Source organism: Phyllostomus hastatus, unplaced genomic scaffold (genome assembly GCF_019186645.2).
Source record: "Phyllostomus hastatus isolate PE091 unplaced genomic scaffold, TTU_PhHast_1.1 phas_contig_40, whole genome shotgun sequence".
NCBI lineage: Eukaryota > Metazoa > Chordata > Mammalia > Chiroptera > Phyllostomidae > Phyllostomus > Phyllostomus hastatus.
The window spans coordinates 59,094,288-59,120,547 of record NW_025333872.1 but is presented as its reverse complement, the minus strand read 5'-3'; the positions used below and the strand labels follow the sequence as shown (position 1 = coordinate 59,120,547).

General features: G+C 40.8%; 1 protein-coding gene and 1 non-coding gene across 2 annotated transcripts; both read right to left on the bottom strand.

The window, feature by feature from the left end:
- Nucleotides 1–2,502: 2,502 nt before the first annotated feature.
- On the bottom strand, nucleotides 2,503–10,741 carry GTF3C6 (general transcription factor IIIC subunit 6). Its single transcript, XM_045844149.1, has 6 exons — nucleotides 10,602–10,741; nucleotides 10,142–10,222; nucleotides 8,902–8,965; nucleotides 8,760–8,804; nucleotides 7,107–7,220; nucleotides 2,503–2,862 (listed from the first exon to the last, which is right to left on the bottom strand). The coding sequence occupies exons 1-6, from the start codon at nucleotides 10,704–10,706 to the stop codon at nucleotides 2,567–2,569; spliced, it is 705 nt and encodes a 234-aa protein (XP_045700105.1). The 5' UTR covers nucleotides 10,707–10,741; the 3' UTR covers nucleotides 2,503–2,566.
- Nucleotides 10,742–20,280: 9,539 nt separating this feature from the next.
- On the bottom strand, nucleotides 20,281–20,472 carry LOC123822346. The gene has a single exon (XR_006786313.1). It is a non-coding gene; the product is annotated as a U2 spliceosomal RNA (small nuclear RNA).
- Nucleotides 20,473–26,260: the final 5,788 nt, after the last annotated feature.

Here is a 26,260-nt window from a genome sequence, read left to right as displayed (position 1 = left end):
GAAATGTCACAACAGCACGAGCCTTGTTTCAGCAGGAGTCTTTACTCCAGCTGCCGAAGTGTCAACACAGATGTAAGGCAACAAGACCATTTGGGTAGGTGCAAAAGCCATGCTGGCTTAGGAGCTTCATGCTCCCTAAGAACCAGTATCTCTTGAAATAGTATGAGTGTAGCTTCAAAGGATCTTAGTAATAAACATAGCACTCTTTTTAAAGCCCAAAGCCCACCCCACCTAGGTAGCTCAATTGGTTAGAGCATCATCCCAAGACACTAAGGTTGCAGGTTCAATCCCTGGTGAGGGCACACACAAGAAACAACCAATGAATACATAAATAAGTGGAGGAGCAAATTGGTGTTTCTCTGTCCCTTCCTCTCTCTAAATATCAATAATTAAAAAATGTTTTTTTAAGTCCAAAGCCCATGTTTTCCAATGGCTTTTTATAGTTCTTTTCAGTCTTCTTGATCCAGATACAATTTACCAGCAAACAGTAATTTTTAATCATAAACAATATCGCCTGGCATCACAGCTAATGGTTTTTTTAGTATCTTGTCTAGTAAGTTTACAGAGAAGACAGTGCTGAAAGGCAAACATGAGGTCTTTTTACTGGGAGAATTTTATTAACTCTACTCATAGCAGTCCAGGGCAGAACCATAAAGTTAGGACCCAATCTTCTATCTCACTCTGTCACCCATGGCTTCTATTTCCAAGGTTCCTTCATAGTCCAAGAAGCTGCTGGAGCTCTAGCCATCACATCAATGTTCCAGCAGGAAGAAAGAGAGGACAAGCTGGCCCATTTCCTTTCATACCTAAAGTTTAAGGAAACTTCCCAGAATCACCCATCACTCAACACTTCTGATTCTATGTCATTGGCCAGAACTTAGTCATATGGCCATATATATACACCAAGGAAAGCTGGGCACACCGATGACTTGAGTAAATTCTGGGGTTCTATTACAAAGAAAAAACAAAAGAACAGTTACCAGGTCAGATAATTAGCAGTTTCCCCTACACATACATATGGTGGGGAAAATAAGCTTTTTATTAAACAAAAACTGAAACTAAAGAAGTCATATAAAAATTGGGAAGATATACATGCTTATGATTTGGAAATGTTTTTAATCAAGATAAACTTTCTTTGGTAAAAAGTTACAAAACTTAAGGAAAAAATAATTCCTCATTCTATAACATTAGTTCTCTAACCTCTCATACAGTTATATTTTCCAACAGTTATAATGTAAGATGTGTTTTAACTTATTGGTACCAGGTTAAACCACATAATTGCCTTTTTATAGTCAGAAACAATCAAATATTGGCAATTTCATGGTTCAATCTATAACAAGATATCATAGTTTCTGAATATTTTATATACAAATAGAAATTAGAGCAGATCTAGGTCATTATCATAATGTGATGGCTGTTATAGCTAAAACTCCAATAACCTTTCTCAAGTGGGAAAGGAATGGAATTATAGCCGGAATAGCGGGAATGTTACCTTTATCCTTAAGTACTTCTGAATTCTTTTTCTTTTTTTTTTTTTAAGATGTATTTATTTTTAGAAAGGGGAGGGAGAGAGGGGGAGAGACACACACACACACACACATCAATGTGTGGTTGCTGAGGGCCATGGCCTGCAACCCAGGCATGTTCCCTGACTGGGAATCGAACCTGCGATACTTTGGTTTGCAGCCTGCGCTCAATCCACTGAGCTACACCAGCCAAGTGAATTATTTTTCTGTTCCTAGATATATAATATTTACTGTGGTATGGCAGATTGGATAATGCCACTGCCACTTTTCCCACCAAGGATTCTCATGCCCTACTGTTCAGTTCTATACCTGTTTATGTTACGTTACATGGCAATAGGGACTTTGCAGATCAAGGTTATAGACCTTAAAAGAGTGGGGTCATTCAGATGGACCCCGTGTATTCAAATGGACCACTAAAAGTGGAAGACAAGAAAGGCTGGTCAGAGATAGGATAATAGCAGAATAGATTTTAAGCAGGAGAGAAACTTGACCTGCCCTTCCTGGCTTTGAAGAGAAGTGCACCATGAGCCAAGCAAAGCAGGTAGCCCCTAGAAGATGAGAATGGCCTTTAGCTGACAGTTAAGGAAATGCAGCCTTGATCCTGCAATAGCAAGGACATGTCATCTCCACCCCTACTTCCCATTCCAGAAAAGAATGAAGTCCTGCCCACACCCTGATTTTAGCCCAGGTGAGACCCATGTCAGACTGCTGCCCTACAAAACTGTAAGAAAATAAATATTTGCATTGTTTTAATCAAAGTTTGTCATAATTTGTGATAGCTGCAATAGAAAACTTATACACTTATCTTAGTAAAATCTCCAATTTAAAGGACACATTAAAGAAGTTTTCCTATAGTCATTTTAACCAATATTTAAAAATTCCATTTATATCTGGTTCTTAATGACTCTGGTGTATTAAGTTGTAGCTGTAATTGAAAATATTATCAATAAAAATAATAAAAGAGTGAATTGAAAGCTTCATGGGTAATTATTTTATATAAAACTTTTCAAAGTTCATCGCTATTTATTACAAAAAACATTTCATTTAGGAGTGATTTCTAAGGCAGTATCCTGAGTTTCCATAAAAACAGAACTTTCTGTTTCAGAAGAAACACTGGTAAGAGGAACGGAATGCTCTATTTCCAAGTGTGGTGGTTTCTCCTGTTCATAATTCAGGTTTGAATTATCTTCCATTTGAATCTCTTGTTCTTCCAACTCCAGAGGTTTATCTGGGGCTGGGGTTGCTTCCTCATCTTCATTTTCATGTAGAAAACTACACATCATGTTGGGTCTATAGGAGAAATCATTATCTTTGATTTGCAGCCATTCCACACCACCTAATTGGGGAGGAAGGGGTGGTGTTAAAGAGTGGGAAGACAAACCAAGAAAGAAACATGAAAAAGGAATTTTAGTTACTTAAGCATATTTTTCTTTAAATTTCCATCATATCAATATATGTCAAAGTAAAACCTCAACATCAACCAAGGTTGATAAACAATCGTGTCATAAACAATGACACGATTTCCATCTTATATGGAGACCTTGTTATGCTTACAGGACACACGTCATCAATATTACTAAAAGTAATCTACTGCAGTTACTATTTCAAGCCTTTCCTTCTTTTTAAGGATTTCTATTTATTTTCAGAGAGAGGAGAAGGGAGGGAGGGAGGGAGGGAGAAGCATCGATCTGTGGAAAACACCGTTCAGTTGCCTCTCACATGTCCCCAACCGGGGACCTGACCCTCAACCAAGGCATGTGCCCTGACTGGGAATCAAACCAGCGACTTTTCAGTTTGCCAGATGACACTCAACCAGCTGAGCTATATGAGTCAGGGCGAAGCTTTTTTCCCCACAGTTCAATTACCATCTCATTCGGAGAGCTAGCTTGAGCTGTCACTGCCATTTCGTGCCTTAAAGAAAACTGTCCCTTCTCTACCATTGTCTCCTTACCCACTTAGTTTTCATAATACCATGGATGATTCTACTCTGTCACCTCAAACTGGCACTTACATGTTATTCTGAGTTGGGACATCCAATTGCAAAATAACATACAGCTCAAACAATAAAACTTGAAAAAAATGTTTGTTCCTTTCCATACTCACAGTCAAAGTCATAACCCTTTAATACACCTCTATAATCAAGAATTATTCCAGCCTTGGCTGATGTGGTTCAGTGGACTGAGTGCCGACCTGCAAACCTAAAGGTTGCCAGTTCAATTCCCAGCCAGGGCACATGCCAGGGTTGCACGTCAGGTCCCTGGCTGGGGGTGTGAGAGGGGCAACCAGTTGATTTATCTGTCACATCGCTGACTCTCTCCCTCACCTTCTCCATTCCTTCTTCTCTTTCTAAAATTAAATAAATAAAATCTTAAAAAAATATAATTATTTCAATGCTCTTTTCGTTTATTCTTATTACCCTTTCAGGAAAATATTTTCAGTGGACCCTCACTAATTTTTTCCCTCATTAATTTCTATAGCAAGCCCAAGCTGTTTAGTCTCATCCTTAAATTCCATTAGATGTTAAGATACCTCAACCTGTATTGCCACCCTATTCACATTTCCATCTGCTCCTCTTCCTCACCATAAACTCTTCTGTAGCTATTTGCTGAAACTTCCTAAGTGCTGATCCCATGTCTTCTCATGTTATTCCTATAAAGTCTCCATCAAAAATTGATCAGTCCTTTTCTCTCCAGTTCAGCTTCAACTACTGACTTTCATATTTTTTTCCTGCAAGAGCAATGTCCTGCTAGTTCCCCTTGCAGCCATTCTTTACTCTTAGCATAATACTTGCCACACGGCAGATACTTAAAATACCATGTTTTGGCCCTGGCTGGCGTAGCTCAGTGGATTGAGCGCGGGCTGGGAACCAAAGTGTCCCAGGTTCGATTCCCAGCCAGGGTACATTCCTGGGTTGCAGGCCATAACTCCCAGCAGCCGCACATTGATGTCTCTGTCTCTCTCTTTCTCTCTCTCTCTCTCTCTCTATCTCCTTCCCTTCCCTCCCTAAAAATAAATAAATAAAATCTTAAAAAAAAAAGAAAACTTTCAAAAAAAAAAGGAAAAAATAAAATACCATGTTTTGCCATGTATAATGTGCACACACATTTTTGGCCCAAACTTTCAGGAAAAAAATTATTTTAATTTTTCAATTATTTGTTTGTTTATATTTTGAAACAAAACTGATTATCACATTCCAGGCTATCATTTTGCAGGGTATCATAATCATTATTGCTTTCTAGAGTTATACTTTTAACACATAAGCATAAATAAAATAATTAACATTTATACAGACACAGAATTAGTACTACCCATGTATAATGTGCATCCTTATCTTTCCCTCAAAAAATTTGGGCAAAAAAGTGTGCATTCTACACAGCAAAATACAGTAAGTTGAATGAAATCCAGCCATGTGCATCAGTGTGATTTACTTTTAGAGTGCAATTTCCTAGAAGGCAAGGGCCACGCCTCCTATCTATTCTGTTCTGCCTCTAGCATATTGCCACACTTGACAGCCAGTGTCCAGTTGGTCCCCAGTGATCCTCACCTTCCTGGTATTCAAGTTCATGTAGTCCCCTCCCACACTCAACAGGATATTGTAGGAATGACAGAGTGACTTCTAAGGCTAGTTCATGAAAGACATCACGGCTTCCACCTTGTTCTCATGGATCCTCTGATCTGGGATAAGCCAGCTGTCAATTCAGGAGGGCACTCAAACAGTACTACAGAGGTTCAAGGAACAAACTTGCTGACAGCCAGCACAAACTTGCCAGTCATGTGAGCTATCTTGTAATTAGATCTTCCAGCCTTACTCAAGCCTCCCGATGCTTGCAGCCCAGCCAACATACTGACTGGGACCTCATGAGAGGCCCCAAGCCAGAGCCACCTAGGTTAGCTACTCCCAAACTCTAGATTCACAAAGACTATGAAAGACACTGGGTTTTTTTCCATTGTTGTTTTAAGCCATTAGGTTCACGGGTAATTTCATATGCAGCAATAAATAATTAATACAGCCTTAAATAATTGGTTACTAATTGATTTGATTAAACAAACACCCAAATCTTCACAAACATCTATCAGGTTATTAAAGACTACAGGAGAGGAAATTCTGTAGTTTCCTTATACTAATAATCAGAGTATCTAAATGCTAGCTCAGTTTATCTGAATATAACTCCTTTTCAAGTTCATCCTAGAACTTCAAAATTCCTCCCTCTTTCTGTTATTTTCAAAGTGCCTAAAAAAGGGATCGTTTGGGTAAATACCTGTTAAGAACCAAAATTTCTTATGTAGTTATGTGTAGCTGGTATAATTAATTTCTGCATGACTAATGTACTTTCAAATGTTTATTACTTAAAATACATCTATTAAGCCATAAATATTCATCACTAAAGTAATATTTATGAGAGTTTTAAATGTCTTTGAGCAATGAGCTTTTAGAATTTTTATTTTATTTCCTTAATCCTCACCCAAGGATATATTCATTGATTCTAGAGAGGGGAGGGGTGGGGGAAAGAGAGAGAGAGAAAGAGAAAGATGTGAGAGAGAAGTGACTGGTTGCCTCCTGTACACACCCCAATCAGGTACCGAGCCTGCAACCCAGGCATGTGCCCCGACCAGGAATCAGCCCCTGACCTTCTGGTGCACTAGGTGATGCTGCAACCAACTGTGCCACCCATCCAGGGAGAACAATGAGCTTTTAAACCATCAGGTGACTATTATTCATCTCTACAAATATGTGACTGCTACAGTGCAAGCAGCACTGGTCTAAAGTCTAATCTGGGACAATCAGCAACTAGAGAAGGTTAAATGAATGCTAATTAAGAACCAGACTCAGGAATAACAACTGTGGTCCTAGAGTCCCTCCCTCACATATAAAGCCAGCTTCTTCCAGTTGTTTCATAGGAAAGGTTGCTGCAGCTACCAAGTTTCCAGGAGACCCTCTGAGGGTACACCTTGGGAACCCAGAACTGCTGTCACATCTTCCCCACTTACAAAGAATTTTAATTAAGAAAAAAAAGGAGACTGCTGATTTCCCTAGGGGTTGGAAATCACATCAAGCTTCTTGACAAACACCTCTCAAATATTTCCAGTGCAAAGCAGAGATTTCTTATATGTCTCCAGTTTGCTCTGCTACATTAGAGTTCAACTGATTTTACTTATTATTATTATTATTATTATTATTTTCCTCACCTGAGGATTTTTTTCCCATTATTTTTAGAGAGAGAAGAAAGGAGTGAGGAAGGGAGAAAGAGAAACATCAATGTGAGAGAAACACCAATTGGCTGCCCCCACTATGCACCCAGACCAGGGATTTGACTGGTGACCTATGCATGTTCCCTGACCGGGAACCGAACACACAACCCTTTGATTATGGGACGAGGCTCCAACCAACTGAGCCACATTGGCCCGTATTGAACTCCATTTTAAATCTACGTTTGGTACTTCTCATGGAGCACCTTCAATAACGTATTTAAGATATTACATATAGTTATAACTACAAAGTAAAACAATGTTGTGGTAGGAATATGTCACTGTCAAAGCCAATATTAAATAACCTATTTCCAGAGAACTACGTGAACTAACCTATGTTTTCTTCTCCTTCCTTCTTTTCTGTCAGAAGAGTTCTTGTCATGCTGAGCTTCTTCATTGTATGGCATTTATATTTTAGCACTGTTTTATTGTTACCTTCTGCATCCACTAGAACATAAAATGAACTCAATTATTATACCGCTTAATGCACTATAATAAAATAAAATGCAAATAAAATAATCATGTTAAGCCTTAGTAATTCCAATTTAGGGAGTTAGACTGAACTACTTCTTGTCTAAATAGTTGAGTAAGTTTAAAATTTAACTCATCCCTCCTGTTCCAAGCACAGAGAAATGACAGATAAAACACATTAACAATGAAAGGCAGAACTGGACCCTAAACAACAAACAACTCCAGTGGATAGCCACACAAAGCCATGAGTGAAATTAAAACTATGGGCCTGCTAGGCTCCAGCCCTGAAGGAGGAAAGTGAAGCCAGAAATTTGGCTCTATAGCGTAAAGAGGTCTAAAATTCTATCACACAAACAAAGGACCAAAGTGAGACTTTCTACTTAAAGCCAGAGACTTAAGTCAGGACGTTGTCAATCATGAAAGAAGGCTGAGAAAAAACACAATGCCAGCCCACTCCTTGGGAATAGAGCTTTACAGAAAACCGTGGGCACAGGCAGGAGGGATGAGGCTCTGAGCTAAGGAAGTGAAGCGCACTGCAAACTTTCGTACACTGCTGCTGTGAGAGTAACCGATACATGTTAGAAAGCAGCCAGCAGTCAGTCAAACTACATGAAATTGTCAATACTCAGCCCAATCGGTTATTTCATATTGTTGAACCAAACACACAGTCAACGATCTATCAATTCTCTTAGTAAATACGTACCTTAAACATTTTTTTACATATATGCACAGGGAGACATAAAAGTATTCACAGTGCGTTAATAAGCATAATTAAATACATGGGCTCTGGAGCCGACCATCTGGGTTCAAATCTGACTCTGCCTCTTTCTTTGAGTCTGACCTTGGGCATGTTATCTACCTCTCTGTGCTTCAGTTTTTTCCAATGTAAAATGAAGACAACATGGGGTCTACCTTGTAGACTAGTGAGGATTAAATCAGTTAATACATGTAGCACTTACAATAGTGCCTGACACATAAAAGGCACACGATAAGTTTTAGTAGTTATTAAGAATAATCACTGGTAAAAATGGAAGCAACCAACATGTCCATTAACTGGGGAATAAATTGTGGTATGGTCACAAATGGAACACTAAGAAACAGGAAAAACAGAGTTATGTAAATCAGCATGTAGAAATCTCAAAACATATCTCTAATTGAAAAAAGATTATAGAATAATATGCATACTATGCTATAATTTATATAGTTTGAAAATATACAGAAATACTATTTATTTTTTGTGCACATACACATACGTAATATAAAATTAGGTATAGGAAAGAAAAACATCAACTTCAAGTAAATGATTATGTCTGAGGACCAAAGGAAGAGAATAAATTTGGAGAGGCATATACAAGGGGCTTCAAATGTATCTGGAATGTTTTTCACTGTGTGGCAAAACGGTATGATTTGATACAGCTAGACAGTGGGTACATGAAATGTTTAATTTTAATATTCACTGTACATAAGTATGTTTGAAATATTTCATAGTAAAAAGTCACCATAGCAATCACTTACCATGTTCAACATTTTCTTCAAATATAACACAGGTCCCAGGAGTGTCTGTGGAAAAATTTAAAGACTTGATGACAAATAACAAAGTTGCTTTCTCAGTAAAGCATATAAAAAAAGGAGTTTTGTCTATCTGACGTCCTCCTACCTTCATACTCTCCAGCGAAGACATAGCCGTCCACTTGCAGAATGGGCCGCTCAGTGTCAATTCCCTACATCAGAATAGAGGATCATAACAAATCATCGCTAGAAAAAGCCTTAGGAGTCGGGTAAAATGGGTGAAGGGAGTAAAAAGAAACAAACTTCCAATTATAAAATACGTAAGTCCTGGGGATGTCATGTGCAGCATGGTGACTACAGTTAATAATGCTCTATTGTATATTTGAAACTTGCTAAGAGAATAAATCTTAAAAGTTCTCATCACAAAAAAGGTAAAATTTGTAACTATGTGGTGACAGGTGTTAACTAGACTTTTGGGGTGATCACTTACAATATGTACAAATATTGGATTATTATTGTCATACCCCTGAAATTAATATAATATCAGTTATATCTCAATTTTTAAAAAAGGAGAAAAAGAAAAAGGCTTCCAGATGTAACCTTGCTACCAAAGTGAATGTCGAACAGAGGTGTCCAACCTGCGGCCAGGGAACCACATGCAGTTCAGGATGGCTATGAATGTGGCCCAAGGCAAAATCGTAAATTTACTTAAAACATTATGAGATTCTTTTGTGATTACATGTCGTGATGTATTTAATGTGCAGCCCAGAACAACTCTTCTTCCAGTGTGGCCCACAGATGCCAAAAGGTTGGACACCCCCACTCTTGTCCTGGCAGGTGCTGGATAAGCTAAACCTGCTCAGATCACAGAACCTACAACCTGCAGACTACTTAATTCATACCCCAGTGGATGGGTGGGTCTATTTCAGTCAACCTGCCCTTCAAGTTAAGCTAAGAACAGGGCAAGTTTTGTCAACAGTACCTGAAAGATTTTAAAGCAAAGTGGTAAAACAGATGATAACTTAGAACACCACACATAGCTCTTTGAAGTTCTCTCCGTAGGCACCTTCTCTCCCTTTTCTGAATGTAACCTGTGTGCATATCTAATTACCCTCTCTCCCACCAGACTAAAACAATGTATTTTTTCAAATTACATCGTTCCATTTTAAAATGCCACCTCCTCCAAATCTTGAATTCTCTGTAGCCATACATTCGGCCACTCGAGCTGAGTTAAACGTTTTCTCCCATACATCTATGACTGTCTTCAGAGTTCGCAGCTTTGTAACGTGGAATTAATATATCAATCTTTGAGGACAGATGGCTCACCATTCATTCTTGTTCTAAATTTAAGAACATCTACAACCATCCTCCACTTTCAGAAGACTCACCAAAATCTTGCACTTATTTTCACATTTTGAGAGAAAGTCTGAATCAATAATTCCCGTCAATTCCACCAGAACCAGCTGCTCCTGGTAGAAGAAAAGAAGGGTCAACAAGCTAGCCTGCCAGTGGTGGGCAAGAGGAGGCAGTTAACAAGAGCACCTCAGAATCCCCAGTGCAACAATCCCACCCCTGTGAAAACTACATCCTGCTTTCAAGGTGGAAAAGCAAGCGACGTTCCCCTATGGCATCTACTCTACTTCCCCACTCTGATGACAATGCGGCAACTAGGCTTGAGGCAAGCTCCCTTGCAGACCCTCCGCCCCCTCCCCCCACCTGCAGCAAAAAGCAGGTAAGGCGCCCGTGGGGATCCGTGGTGCCGGCTGCTTCCGGCTCTCTTGCCCTCTCCCAGCCAGCGCGGCTCTCACCGCCACCGCCCCTCGTGCAGGCTTTCGTCGTAGCACTCACTGCCTCCTCTTCCCCATCTTCAGGACGCCGCTCCTCGGCTGCCGCCATGATCCCAGTCCTCCTCGCAGCCTCTGAGTAACTAGCCACGCCCACTACCGCCGCCATCTTGAGTGTGGGCAGCGCCCCGCCCCCATTCCTTGCGCCTCAGGCTCTGCAAACCACTCCAGGGAGGGGGTCGGAAGGCCACAGAAGGCCACGTGGAGGCTGCGTCCAGGCTCGCCCCTAGTTCCTTTGTTTTTGTTTTTGTTTTCCCCCCTGTTCCTTACTTGAGGGCAGGAGCCGGGTCCCGGGCAGGCTAGGAGGTCCGGTGACCTAGGGGTCCCTTAGCTTTCCCTGCCCCAAGTGAGAGGAGAGGACTGGTGAGCGAGGGGAGGGGGAGGGGATAGAGAAGGTGCGAGCGAGGGAACCGCCGCCTGCAGGGCCACGGAGTAGTCCTGTGTTAGCTGAGCCTGCCTTCTTGGGAAGAAATTCCTAATACTGTGGAGGGAAAAGGGGAAAGTAACTTCACAGAGTGATTTGATTATACATTCTTAACTGAGCTGGTCATGAAGGGTGGTCACACCCTAGGCATAAACTTCTTGGTAAAAGGCTTTTATCCAAATATGAGTACGCTCTGTGCATCTAGGGCAACACACCTTTGAAATAAGCCGTAGCCACCTTAAAGAGAACACATAATCTTGTTAACTGTCCTGTAATCCAGTCCCTGCATTGCTTTCTCCCACGTGCGTGTAAACTTCCTTAGTTCCCTCATTTACCTGATGCATAAAAGAAACATCCTCTGGAGCATTTGAGATCTTGCTCCCTGGCTTATGCGTCAGTGTGGCTCAAACTCTCATAAAAATTCTCCACAGGTGTGGACCCCGCCTGTGTGACGATATCCTGCAGCACTAATCCCCAATTCAAGTTTTCCCTGAGCCCAATTAATGTGGATGAAAAGGCGCCACATGCTAAACCTGAGAAGCTCAGGGGAGGCCTGCGTGGCAGTGTTACAAACTCAGAGACCTAAAGTAACCACATAAAATGGCCTGAAATTAAAACTTTCTTAACTAAAATCAGGTCATGGCGGGCAGTGATGTCCTATACTAGAATCATCCCTGACAAGTCAATCTTCACTTTAATCGAGACTATCTATTGTCTTCTTGCATCTGCAATAACATACTTTTGGAATGCCAAGTTTCTTTTTTCCGGACCCACCTCAAAGCACAGGCACCCATCAGAGTGGAGATCACAAATCCCCTCATTGTTCTTGTTACTGTTAATTGTTGACTTTAACTATCCTGTATCCACCCATGTAAAAGTATGTCTATTGTTTTACTTTTTACCCAATCCCAGATGTCCCCCCCACTTTACTTTCTCCTGCCTCCCTAATCTATCACCAATGGATTTCATGTAACTCCCTTAAGCCTCCTCTTTTGATTTTACTATGTAAAATAAGGTACAAAACTGCCATTTTCTGGATCACGTACTCAATCTACTGAGGTTTTGTTTCCCAGCAATTGTCTTAAGTTGTGCTCAGATAAACTCATAAAAATTCCTAGAAGTTTGGACACTTCTTATGATAGGGGACTCAAGAATTGGAAACTTTTAGTTTAAGGTAGATAGGTAATAAACCTAGTAAGTAATGCATATGTTAAAGCTATTGTTTCAGAAACTACAGATAAGGCCCATCCCAACTCCTGGAAGAGAGACAGCCAACCTCCTGGGGCACTGATAAAGATTACCGCCTGGGGACAAGTGGAGGCATCTGGGCCATTGTGTTCCAGGGGGAGACAGCCCACCACCCGCCCTTGGAACAGCTAACTGCCCAGGGCAAGAATACTGCAGTTTTTAAATCTAATTTCGCCTGAATTTCAAAACCCCTCACCAAACTTTGTTCTCTGTTATAAAAACACTGGCCTGGAAAGAAAATGTAAGATGGTTTATTAGGGCACAAACCCGCTGTCTTCTCAGATTGCCAGCCATCTGATTAAAGCACCCATAAAGATTCAGTCTTGGTTCCTGCTTATGGGGTTTAGTAGTGACAGGCAGCACGAGCTCCAGTGTCTTTTCCAGTTTCATTTATATTGACGTTAAGAACACATTTCAGGTTAACTAGTGTGGGGATTAAGAATGAGCTACCCAAGAGACTTCTGGCCAAGATGGAGGCATAGGTAGACACACTGTGCCTGCTCGCACAACCAAAAGAAGGAGGACAGCGAATTTAAAAATAAAAAACAAAAGAACTGACAGAAAATCGAACTGTATGGAAGTCTGACAACCAAGGAATTAAAGAAGAAACATTCATTCAGACAGGTAGGAGGGGTGGAGATGGGCAGCTGGGTGGAAAGGATTCATGGCAAGGCAGCAGTTGGAGGACTGGGTGGTCCCATATTCTCATGCAGATAAACTGGGAGGAACAACTGGGGAGTGAGACAGACTGCACAACCCAGGATTCCAGCAAAGGGAGATAAAGCCTCAAAGCCTCTGACTGAAAACACCTGTGGAGGTTGAGGCAGCAGTGGGAGAAACTCCCAGCCTCACAGGAGAGTTCATTGCAGAGACCCACAGGGTCCTAGAAGATACACAAACCCACCCACCTGGGAATCAGCACCAGAAGGGCCCAATTTGATTGTGGGTGGCAGGGGAAGTGACTGAAAACTGGCAGAGAGTGTTGGGAACAAGGAAATTAAGAACTAAATGTGACCTTAGTAAACAGGAACCGCATTGTAGCTAAAAGGAACTAACAAGGGAGACAGAGTGCAGGATGTAGTTGAGCAAACGTCCTGTGTCGTGCAGATGTTCTCCCCTGGGTATGCTAGATAAGCAATGCTTTGTTTAGTTTTAAAAATTTGAATTTTACCCTGTTCCCGCGCGCGGTCTCTAAGCCAATAGCTAACTGCCACATCAGCTTCTGTGAAACGCTTGCTTGCTCGCGCCAAAACCCCTATATAAGGACTTAGCTGTAAGCGCTCGGGGCGACTCTCGTCTGCAACCCTTGTGGGTACCGTGTCTCCGGACACTTTGAGAGTTCTCCCCTGCGCAGGTTAAACTTGGCCAATAAAGCAACATCTTTGATACCCTGAAAGTCTCCGATATTTGTTCTCACGTTTGTTGGATGCAACATTGGATGTTGGATGCAACAGAGAGCAGAGTACTGTTCCCTCTTGGACCCTCCCCCACAAACAGCCTCAGAAGGCAGTGATGTGGGTTCCCCTGCCCTGATGAACACCTAAGGCTCTGCCTCTTGTTAGGGAACAGGCACCCCAAGACCAAAAAAATGGCCAAAATGAAAGAACAGTTCAAAGCTCCAGAAAAAAAACAACTAAACAACGAAGAGATAGACAACCTGTCAGATGCACAGTTCAAAACACTGGTGATCAAGATGCTCCAGGAACTCACTAGGTACTTCAACAGCATAAAAAAGACCCAGGCAGCAATGAAGGTTGCATTATGTGAAATAAAGAAAAACCTACAGGGAACCAACAGGGATGGGAAGGAAACCAGGACTCAAATCAATGGTGTGGAACAGAAGGAAGAAATAAACATCCAACCAGAACAGAAAGAAGAAACAAGAATTCATGAGAAGAGGCTTAGGAACTTCCAGGATAACTTTAAACATTCCAACATCTGAATCATAGGGGTGTGAGAAGGAGAAGAGGAAGATCAAGAAATTGAAAACTTATTTGAAAAAATAATGAAGGAGAACTCCCCCAATCTGGCAAAGGAAATAGACTTTTAGGAAGTCCAGGAAGCTCAGAGTCCCAAAGAAGTTGGACCCAAGGAGGAACACACCAAGGCGCATCATAATTACATTAACCAAGATTAAAGATAAGGAGAGCATCTTAAAAGCAGCAAGAGAAAAGAAGAGAATTACCTACAAAGGAGTTCCCATTAGACTATCAGCTGATTTCTGAAAAGAAACCTTACAAGCAAGAAGGGGCTGGAAAGAGGTATTTTAAAGTCATGAAAGGCAAAGACCTACATCCAAGATTACTCTATCTAGCAAAGCTATCATTTAGAATGGAAGGACTGATAAAGTGCTCCCCAGATAAGGTCAAGTTCAAGGAGTTCATCATCACCCAGCCTTTTTATGTGAAATGTTAAAGGGACTTATCTAAGAAAAAGAAAGGTAAAAAATATAAACAGTAAAATGACAACAAACTCATAGCTATTAACAACCAAACTTAAAAAAAAAAAACTAAGCAAACAACTAGAACAGGAACAGAATCACAGAAATGAAGATCACATGGAGAGTTATCAGTGGGGGAGTGGGAGGGGTAGAGAGGGGGAAAAGATACAGAGAATAAGTAGCATAAATGGTAGGTAGAAAATAGACAGGGGGAGGTTAAGAAATGTAGAAGCCAAATAACTTATATGTATGACCCATGGACATGAACTAAACGGGGGGGAATGTGGGTGGGAGGGGGTGTGCAGGGTGGAGGGGAATAAATGGGGGGAATGGGACAACTGTAATAGCATGATCAATAAAATACATTTTTAAAAAATGAGTGACCCAAAGATGTGCTCCTGGGCAGAGTTTTCTTAAAGTAACCTCATGGATTGTTCCAATGATAAAATAAACGATTTTTGTACAGAAAACAGGATGATCTAGCTCTAAGCTTTCTGAGCTTTGGGTCTAATGCTTGTCCAGTTTTGCTGCATTATTAGCAGCAAGGCCTTGTACAAGTTGGTTATTGTGAGGATTAAATGAGATACTGCATATAAAATAGATTTAGCCCAGTGTTTGGCACATAGTAAGCATTTAATATGCCTTTAATATGTTACTAGTAGTAATATACAAAATTCAAGAATATTATGACTTTAAAAAAATATTTCCATATATATTTTTCAGGTTCTTTCTGTTTATACACTTTATTTATTTAAAGATTTTATTTATTTTTAGACAGAGGGGAAGGGAGGGGGAAAGAGAAAGGGAAACATCAATGTGTGGTTGCCTCTCGTACACTCCCTACTGGGGACCTGGTTTGCAACCCAGGAAACCCAGGCATGTGTCCTGATCTGGGAACTGAACCTGAGACCCTTTGGTTCGCAAGCCAGTGCTCAATGCACTGAGCTACACCAGCCAGGGATGTATAATGGAATCTTATCCAGCTATAAAAAGGAATGAAGTGCAGATACATGCTACAGCATTGTTGAACTTGAAAACATTAAGAAACCAGACACAAAAGGCCACATGTTGAATGAGTCCATTTGTAGGTGATATCCAGAATAGGCAAACCTGTAGAGAAAGAAAGAAGATTATTGGTTGTTCAAGCCTGCAGGAAAGGGTAATGCGAAATGACTACCCCTGGATGTGAGGTTTCTTTTGTGGTTGATGAATATGTTCAGGAATTAGGTTGCAGAACTTTTTGAATATACTAAAAATTACTGAATTGTATACTTTAATAGTGAATTTTATGGTATGTGAATTGTATCTTTAAAAGCTGTTATTAAAAAAATACTAACAATAGTAGAAGCAGCTAGTTTTAAACTGAACAGGGAAGAGGAAATTGCTTGGGTGATTAAGAAAAAATCTTTGAAGGCCAGACACCATTCAAGCTTCATAGCAGAAGTATAATTTGGTCTTGGATCCAAAACAAAACAAAACAAAACAATAGCTTAAGAACCCATATCTGGGAGTTGGAAGGAGATGGTAAGGATCAAATATCATTAGCCTCTTTTAATTGGACCCTCTTTAGGCCTGGTGACAGTCTCAAAAGGTAATAATTATATAGAGTGATATTCAAAACATGTAATAACCAATAAGGCACAGCACTCAGCCATGCTGGAGTAAGGTGTGGGAAAGCTGGGTGCTGTCTAGAACCAGCTAGAGGCTTGAGGCGGTTTCTTTTCACTGAATGATAGAGCAGTTTCATTAATTTAACAGTTAGTATGGTTTTACCACTATATACAAGTTGACTATCAGCCTATATTAGTCTAACTTCCATTTTACACATTAGAAAACTGAGACAGAGAATTAGTAAACCTGCCCGTCTGACTTATTCCTCTATACTGCTATCTTTTCTGGGAAAGGAGAGAACCTTAAAGGACAGAGTGGAGACGCCAACCCCTGCATCAGGCTAGCTAGAGTCAGAGCAATGAGATAGAACATCCAATCTTCACAGTGTTGAGAAGGGAGACAAAGAACAAGGGAGCTGCACACCTGATAAAACTAGCCTCATCATTCTGTATTGCAAGACTTGAATGACGTTACGATGAGTGTCACTTTTTCTTTGAAATGGCCATCACTGTGTAATTGCAGGAAGTGGAAACTTTATTTTCTTTATTTCCTTATTTTTATTATTTTTTAAATTTTTCAGTGATTGATTTATAGAGCAAGAGGAAGGGAGGAAGAGAGAAACATGGATGTGTTGTTCCACTTATTTGTGCATTCATGGCTGATTCTTGTATGTGCCCTGACGGGGGATCTAACTGACAACCTTGGAGAATTGGGATGATGCTTTAATCAACTGAGCCACCCGGCCAGGGCAGAAACCTTATTTTCTTCAATCTGGCCTTTTGCTTTTGTTTTTGTTTTTTCCTTTGACTTGAACTGATCTCACCCACCTCGTGTCCCTTGTTTAATCATTAAACCCTCAGGACAATGAGGTTCTGGTTAGCATCCAGGAGTCTTAGAAACAAGATCCTGTGGACTATTGACCATTGAAACAGAGTTTTCTATCAAACTAAACATAATGTCTTGGCCTCAGTTGTGTTTTTGCTCCAGATCCAGGAAAGCAGAATGACCCCACAGAACAAATCCTTGCAAAATTGGACAGAACAACTTCTTGGCTGACTGATATCAGGATCAAATGCAATGACCATTACCCCTACCCTAACACCAACCAATCAGTAGAGACCATGATCCTAACTCTTTTAGTCACCATGATTAATGATCACAGGCCAGCACTCAATCCACTGAGCCACACCAGCCAGGGCTAAGGATTGTTTTCCTTATATAATCCACCCCCAGAAACCATTTGGAGAACCAGGTCTTTGAGCATGAGCTGGCTGTGACTCCAGGCATGGCACCATCTCCCTAATAAATCGTTCCTTTCATGGCTGCACACTCCTGCTTGTGTCTTATTGGGCCTTGATGCTTGCAGGCAGATGGGCCCCTTCAGTCCAGTAACAGCTATATTCTACATCTCCTTTTGCTTTGTTCTTTGTTGTATTTCCTACTATGAGAATTGTACCCACAAATTTGGGTGTATAAGAAAAAAAACGTGTTTCACCCTGGTGGGTGTGGTTTAGCGGATTGAGAGCTGGCCTATGAACCAAAGTGTCACCTGTTCAATTCCCAGTCAGGGCACTTGCCTGGCTGCAGGCCAGGTCTCCAGTTGGGGGCGTGCGAGAGGCAACCAATCAATGTATCTCCCACACATTGATGTTTCTCTCCCTCTCTTTCTTCCTTCCCCTCTCTCTAACAATAAATAAATAAAATATTTTTTTAGAGAAAAAGACATGTTTCTTTATTTTCTTAAATGAAATTAAACTTGACTGAGCCCCTGTCACATCAGGATGGCATGAAAATTTAATCTCAATTTACTCCCCTTAATCCCTATGATTACACATAGTATTTGGAGAGAAGTTTCTAGTCTTCAGTCCGCATTGTTTAGTGCTGAGATTCCTGTGGTTGAAGACACAGATCCGTGAAGGGCAGGGGCTCTGTTTCTGCAGAACATGGGAATCCCTGCTATGTTTGGGAACCTTAATGTCTGGTCTTTCTAACAAGACCATAGGTTCTGGAACCTCTGCAGGGCACTGCTAGGGGAATAAGGGCACACCACTTTACACTTCTCCCAGCCTAAGCAAATCTCCATTTTTTTTCCATCTATTTTGAACAAAGGCACCCCTCTACTTTTCCCTCTCAAATATCTAGCATAATTTCAGAGGCACACCCTTCAAGTAGCTTCAGCTTTCCATTCTTTAGACATTGCAGACAAAGGAATACAAATGGCCTGGCTACCTTTTTGGAAGACATAAAGCAGAATATGTAGGGCATTAGTATCTCCATAAAGTAACCTGTCATATCAATACAAACTCTTTTGGAAAAAAAAGCAAACCTTGTCTTGCTGGTTTCAAAAAAGTCAACAGAATTTGTTCACCCCTCAGGTCAATATAGCCTGGGAGCCTGAGGGCCCGAAGTGTTCACTGAGAAGAGATTTGATGATAGTGACCATCCTAGTGCCCAGGAGGTCTTGTGTGGTTCCTGGGGCGTTGCAAGAAAAGGGGTGGTGGGTGGTGAGAGGAGCATAAATACGTGATGTTGTTGCTATCCCGTAAAGGAAGAAAACTCATTTCTGAGTGTTCTCAGTAATGAAGTTCTATCGCTAGAAGGTATGGGTAAAAGTAAGAAAGAAAGAAAAAAGAAGTTGTGGGCAACATAAGGAGGGAAAACTTAACAAGTCCAATTTAAAAAAAGCTACATGAGAGACAAATTGCATAGTTTTGTGTGTAGCCGTGGTTGGATCTAAAAGAGAAAATCTATTTAATTTGGTGGGGAGGGGCAATTGATTTGAATTGTGATAAATAGGGGAATCTTATGAAAAATTTCAGAAATAAGTTCAGAAATAAAATTCAGAAATATATAATATAATATAAATGGGTGTTGCATTCAATATTTAAAAGCCTGCCACTAGGAGGAGACAAATGAATTAAACATTATTTAATCTGTTCTTTAGAACACATTTCCAAAGTTAAGAAGAACCTCATGAAAAATATATTTAGTAGCAGAAGTCTAGTAAAAGAGTCTTAAGTGAATATTAACATTTTGTTTTAAAATGAACATTGTAACTTTAAGTAAAGTTTATACTCACTGAGGCCTTTTCTTTTTTTCTAATCCATATCTTACTCTGTTTTAGATCTGAAAGCTAAATGCTAGACCATTGGCTCCCAAACTTCAGCCACCTCAGAATCACCTGGAGGACAGACTGCTCAGACCAAACCCAGAGTTTCTGATTCACCAGGTCTGGTATAGAACAGGACAGAAAAACCTCCATTTCCAACAAGTCCCATGTGATGCTGATGCTCTGGTCTGAGACACACAATGTGCTGCATGACTACAGAAGTAAACCACTTGCCAGCAAACAGATTCAATTCAATATTGAAAGCATATTAACTAAAGTATTTCAGCATGTTAGGATGTAACTTAGCATTGGAAGTAAGACTGAAATGATAATTTTTGGAGGGCTTTGAATCCAAAAGAAAGCAATCCAATAGCAACGCAGTACCGTTGGGAGCTGTTGCCGTGTGCGTTTATGCACTGGCGAAGTTAAGTGGCACAGAGAAAGACTGAGGACAGAGAGACCAGGTGGAGCATACAGGGTCCTTCTCAACCAAGGGCACAGGTGCCCTCTAACAGGGGTCTCCCACCCCCCGGTTATGGACCGGTACTGGTCCGAGACCAGTTAAAAACGGGGCTACACAGCAGCAGGTAAGCTTGAATGTAATGCACTTGGATCATCCTGAAACCATCCCTCTCACCACTGACCATGGAAAAATTGTCTTCCACAAAACTGGCCCCTGGTGCCAAAAAGGTTGGGGACTGCTGCCCTATATGAGGCTCAGAAAAACATAGAAAGTGTTCCCAAAGCATCATTGTTGGTTCACTGACCAGTAAGTTAAAGCATTCTTTTAAAGACAAAAATAGATGGAGGGTGCAAAATCTGCATGGTTTTTTTTAAACAGATTGTCCCCTAGGGGGTGCACCATTTCCAAAGGTACCACAGTACCAGGTGGATGCACTGGTGTGGGCGGAGCAACTCCTATTCCAACCCCCTGCTCCAAAAATCCATTTAATATGTTGTCATTGGATAGAGGATATATCAGATGTTAAACTGATAAGAACAGGTACCCGTGCTTGATCTTAGCCAAGGGGCTGAGAAGCAATTGCATAACATTTTAAAAAAAGATTTTATTTGTTTGTTTGTTTGTTTGTTCTAGAGAGAGGGGAAGGGAGGGAGAAAGAGAGGGAGAGAAACATCAAAGTGTGGTTGCCTCTTTCACACCCCTTACTGGGGACCTGAACTGCAACCCAGGCATGTGTCCTGACTGGGAATCCAATGACGACTCTTCAGTTCTCAGGGTGATGTGCAACCCACTGAGCCACATCAGCTAGGGCTGCATAACTTTAAAAAAAATTTTTTATTTATTGATTTTTAGAGAGAGAGGAAGGGGGAGAGAGAGAAACATGGATTTTTTGTTCCATTTATTTGTGCATTCATTGGTTGATTCTTGTATGTGCTTTGACTAGGTTTGACCATGCAAACTTGGCATATATGGGAATAATGCTCTAATCAACTGAATTACTGGGGAGGCCAGGGCCTCTCCTATCAATTTTAAAAGTTATGTAGTCATGGCCTTGGCCAAGTAGCTCAGTTGGTTGGAATGTCCTCCTGATGCATGATGGTTGAGGTTTCTATCCCATTCAAGGTACATACAAAAATCAACCAACGAATGCATAAATAAGTGGAACAACAAATTCATTTTTCCCTTTCTCTCTTTTTCTTCTTTTCTCTCTCTTAAAGTCAAGAAAAACTTAAAATATATATATATATATTTTATTGATTATGCTATTACAATTGTCCCCATTCCCCCCCCTTTACACCCCTCCTCCCAGGACCCCCCATTCCCTCCAGCATTCCCCTCCACCTTAGTTCCTGTCCTTGAGTCATGCATGTAAGTTCTTTGGCTACTTCATTTCCTATACTGTTCTTAACATCCCCCTCCCTATTCTGTACTTACCAATCTGTACTTCTTAATCTCTGCATCTTTCCCCTCATTCTCCCCCTTCTGACTTCCAAATGATAACCATCCAAAGATCTCTATATCTATGATTCTGTCATGCTTGTTTGCTCAGTTTATTTTTTAGATTCAGTTGTTGATAGGTGTGAATTTATTGCCATTTTAATGTTCTTAATTTTGATCTTATTTTTCTTGAACAAGTCTCTTTAGCATTTCATAGAATAAAGCCTCAGTGATGATGAACTCCTTTAGCTTTACCTTGTTTGGGAAGTGCTTTATCTGCCCTTTGATTCTAAATGATAGCTTTGCCAGATAGAATAATTTAGGTTGTAGGTCCTTGCTTTTCATAACTTTGAATACTTCCTGCCACTCCCTTCTTGCCTGCAAAGTTTCTTCAGACTGAGAACTTCTTTATAGGTAACTATCTGCTTTTCTCTTGCTTCTTTTAAGATTCTCTTTTTATATTTAATGCTTGGTATTTTAATTATGATGCATCTTGGAGTGGTCCTCTTTGAATCCATCTTGTTTGGGACTCTCTGTGCTTCCTGGACTTGCATGTCTATTTTCTTCACCAAATTAGGGGAATTTTCTTTCATTATTTTTTTTCAGATAGATTTTCAATTTCTTGCTCTTTCTCTCCTTTTTCCAGCACCACTATGATTCTAATGTTGGTATGTTTGAAGTTGTCCCATAAGCTCCTTACCCTATCCTCACTTTTTTTGGATTCTTTTTTCTTCCTGCTGTTCTAATTTTTTTTCTTCCTTGTGTTCTAAATCACTGATTTCATTCTTGGCTTCATCTACTCTACTGTTGATTCCCTGAAAATTTTTCCTTATTTCACTTAGTGTAATATTTATTTCTGTCTGGGTCTTTTTTAATGCTATGGAAGTACCTAATGAGTTCCTTGAGTAACCTAATAACCAGTGTTTTGAGCTCTGCATCTGATAGATTGCTTATTGAGGGGAAGGGCTCCACCCACAGGGCTACCCCAGCTGCCATGGATGAGAGTAAGTCTACCAAGACATGATCTGCTTGGGGAGGAAAAGTGGCTGATCTCTCAGGGGAGAAGGGCCAAGAGCATTTTCCTCAATGGGCTTTTACTGGATTCAACTTGCACAGGAATACAGGTAAAGCTTATCAATCATTGTCAGGCAGTAAGGATCAAACAACAGATACCATTCAAAGAACTACCAGGGCTTATTCTGAGTCAGGGTCAGTTAGCTAAAGGGCTATAAAACTTTGGGAAACAAATTCATTTCCTGCTTTTACCGTTATCAGAAAATTGAGGGCATTCTTAGCAAAGCAGTTTTCACAGGATTTTATGCATTCTTTCTTAGGCCTGATCGTCCCTAGGGAACCTGCCCTTTCCTGTACAGGGCTGCACCACCATCTGTCATTGTTTCAGGCTTAAGTCAGGCAGGGGAAGTAAGGCACCCAACAAATTAGGAGACTTCTTGCAGACAGAATGAGGACTCAGGCCATGTCAAAACCAAGGGGAAAGGGTCCATCACCCCCTTTCTCCATAGGCCCCCAAATCCTTCCCTAGGGGCCCCCTCATGACCATGCCTATCTTAGGTCATCCCTCCCCTGAGGAATCTTACTCATCATTGGCTTACTCATCAGAAGCACTGAGGGCCAGGCCGGGTGAAGTAAAGTGGGCAGAGGCGGTGCTTCTGCCAGGGAGATAAGCTTTGTCTCCTTAGTGGCTTAGGGTCTCCAGGTCTCTCACTCAGCCTTAGCCATGGGGAGTTACAGCTTGTGAAACCAGGCAGGGCAGTTCCCAAGAGCTTATCTCCATTTTGTTTAAATCTTTTGCTATAGTTTTGTTTTGTTCTTTCATTTGGGCCATATTTCTTTGTCTCCTTATTTTGGCAGTCTCCCTGTGTTTGTTTCTATGTATTAGGTAGAGCTGCTTTGACTCCCAGTCTTAGTAGCATGACCTAGTGTAGAAAAGTGCATCTGTAAGTTGGATGTGGTAGAGCCTTAGGTAATTGCCTGGGTGAGGCACCCCATGTGAACCAGGTTGATGCAGCCTCAGATATGGTGTTGCTGCTCTGTGGCTCTGTGTGGGGAAGGGCTCAGAAAAGTACCAGTGGCTGCTGCCTGGCCTCTGCAGTTTTGTCCAGGAGTAAGCTTTCCCCCATCACATGTCGTGTTGCCAGACACTTTGGTTTGTCCCCATATGCCACTGGTGTCCCTCCAGCTGCTGCCGTGGTGCTGGAGCCCAGAGGGAGTGAGTCTGTGTACAAAGTCCTAAGTCTGTTGTGGGCCCTTTTAAGAAGAGACTCCTGAGAATCATGCAGTTTCTTTTGGCACCCCAACCCTCACTGGTTTTTATAGCCAGAAGTTATCTTCCTGGCACTGGAAACCTGGGCTAGGGGGCCTGGTCTGGGACTGAATCCCTCGCTCCCATGAAATCCCTCCTGATTTTAATCCATCACAAGTAGGTGTGGACTGCTTGTTCCACGCCTCCACCCCTCCTACCTATCTGAATGAATGTAACTTCTTTAATTCCTTGGTTATTGGACTTCTATACAGCTTGATTTTCTGACAATTCTGGGTGATACTTTTGTAATGTAGGTGCCATTTTTGCTGTGGTTGTGCAAGGAGGCAAGCTAGTTTATCTACACCTCCATCTTGACAGGAAGTCAAAACTTTAAAAAATAAAGTTGATAGAAGTCTACCAAGATATTTCTTGAAAGTGGTTAGAGAAAAATTTAAAAGCTTCTTAGGGCTATATTCCCTAAGGGTACTCTCTTCCACACAGCCTATGTTTTCTCTACAGTTAGAGGTACTTTCATGTAAAAGTTTGAGAAATGCTGGTGTAGCTCAAAAGCAAGTGGCAGCTTGGAACATCATAACATTTGTAGTTAGAGAAGTAGCCCTAAGATTTGCAGTTAGGTTTCAGTAACCCTTATGATAATTAGATTGAACTGGCTTCTAGTTAGAAGAAGTAGCATGAAGGGAAGAGAGAGAAAAAAGGAGCAGATACGAGAAAAATTCGAATTACTACAGTTAAGAGCCTAGATGACTCCTGTAAGATTGTCCACTAATTTCTGAAGAGAAGTTTTTCAGGCCAGAGGACTGGGCATAATATATTCAAACTGATGAAAGGCAAAGAACTGTAACCAAGATTACTCTGCCCAGCAAAGCTATCATTTAGAATCAAAGAGCAGAAAAAGAGTTTCCCAGACAAGAAAAAGCTAAAGGAGTTCATCACCACCAAACTAGTATTACATGAAGTGTTAAAGAGTCTTCTTTAAGGAGAAGGAAAAAAAAACATGAACAATGAAGTGGCAATAAATACAAAGCTATCGACAATTGAGTCTGAAAAACAAAATAAATGAACAAGCAGAACAGAAAGAGACATAGATACAGAGAATGTTGTGATGGTTGCCAGATGTGACCAGCATTCGGGATTTGAGGGTTTGGGTGAAAAAGGTGAAGGGATTAAGAAGCACAGATTGGTGCTTCTTAAGTAACAGAATAGTCATGGAGGCATCAAGTAGAGCATAAGGAATATAGTCAATAATATTCTAATAACTATGTATAGTGTCAGATGGGTACAAGATTTACTGGGATGATCACTTAGTAAGTTATATAATGCTTAATCACTGGGGTGTACACCTGAAACTAATATAGTATTGTTTGTCAACTGTAATTGAAAAATGAAAAATGATTTAAAAGAAAAAGCAATAGGACTTGGGCAACTGCGTAAGTGAGGAGGCCAAAAAGAGAAAGACGTTTTACAAAGGCCCCACTTCTGAGCCTGTGAGTCAGCGTGGAAGTATGCTATGGGTGACACGAGGTAGAGCCCCAGCTGCTCTGTCCAAACAGATAAAAGTGTGATTAAGCAAGCCAGTGGTTCTCAAGTGTGGTTCCAAGACCTGCGTAGTCAGCATCGCCTGGGATTTGTTACAATTCCAATTCTCAGGCCCTACCCCAGATTACCAAATCAGAAATGCCAGGAATGGGGCCCCACAATCTGTGCTTGAACAAACTCTCCAGGTGATTCTGACACACAATTCAGTTAAAAATTGAGTTAGTCCAGTTACATTTCTTTTTTTCCTTTCAAGAATCTTAAGTGGGATACAGAGGGAGAATCAGTCTGTTGACTGTGGGGAGAGGAGCTAAAAGTTGGTTGTAGAGAGACCGTGAGTAAGCTGGAATTATGACTAAGCAGAAACTGTAACTAAATGTAGTCGTTGGCTGGTAGTGGTAAAGATGGGGAGGAATGGCAACACCCTATCTATGGTTGGAGAATACTGCATCTCTGCTGCAGCCAAGAGGGACAAGTTAACCCAGTCTTTAGGTGGGCATGGAATCTGTCCAGTTCCATGTTCATTTTAGTTCCCAATGGAAGCTGGATCATATTGCTATTCTTAGGTTCCCATGATATTCTTATCTCTTGTATTGTCACGTGTGTCCTTAAAATAGACAGACTTCCCATTAGCTGAGGTGACCTGAGTGAATCTGTATTCCTAAGACATAAAAAGCTGAGATAGCTCCAAGTAGATGGAGCAAAAGTTTAAATTAATAAAAGAATTGTTTTTTTTTAAATATGGACACTTTAAATTTTTAAAAAAGTAAATACACCATCCTAACCACTTTAAAGTATAAGTACAGTGTTAAGTATATTCACATTGTTGTGAAACCAATTTCCAGATATTTTTCATCTTGCAAAGAATTATTTTTTTAAAAATTACTTTTTGATGAAATGTATTTTAATGTTGTTACCTTTCCCCTTGTACAACTGAACAATTTCCAAACTGAACCATCAAGTCTGATGCTCAGGTTCATACTTGGAGTTTGTTTGTTTTATTTTGTTTACCTTTTGGCTTCCTTATGCAGGCAGTCACTCTGAAAAAGTACTATTACTTTTTCAGCTGCAGTATATCTTGACCTCTCATTTCCTTCGCTAATGCCCTCTGATC

Excerpts from the sequence above, each read along its gene's own strand:
- GTF3C6 (XM_045844149.1), bottom strand. The coding sequence starts at position 10,706 with ATGGCGGCGGTAGTGGGCGTGGCTAGTTACTCAGAGGCTGCGAGGAGG. Across the intron at positions 10,223-10,601 it reads AAGATGGGGAAGAGGAGGCA|GAGCAGCTGGTTCTGGTGGA; the intron begins GTGAGTGCTACG and ends TTCTTCTACCAG. Across the intron at positions 7,221-8,759 it reads TGAAGAAAATGTTGAACATG|TGGATGCAGAAGGTAACAAT; the intron begins GTAAGTGATTGC and ends TTTATGTTCTAG.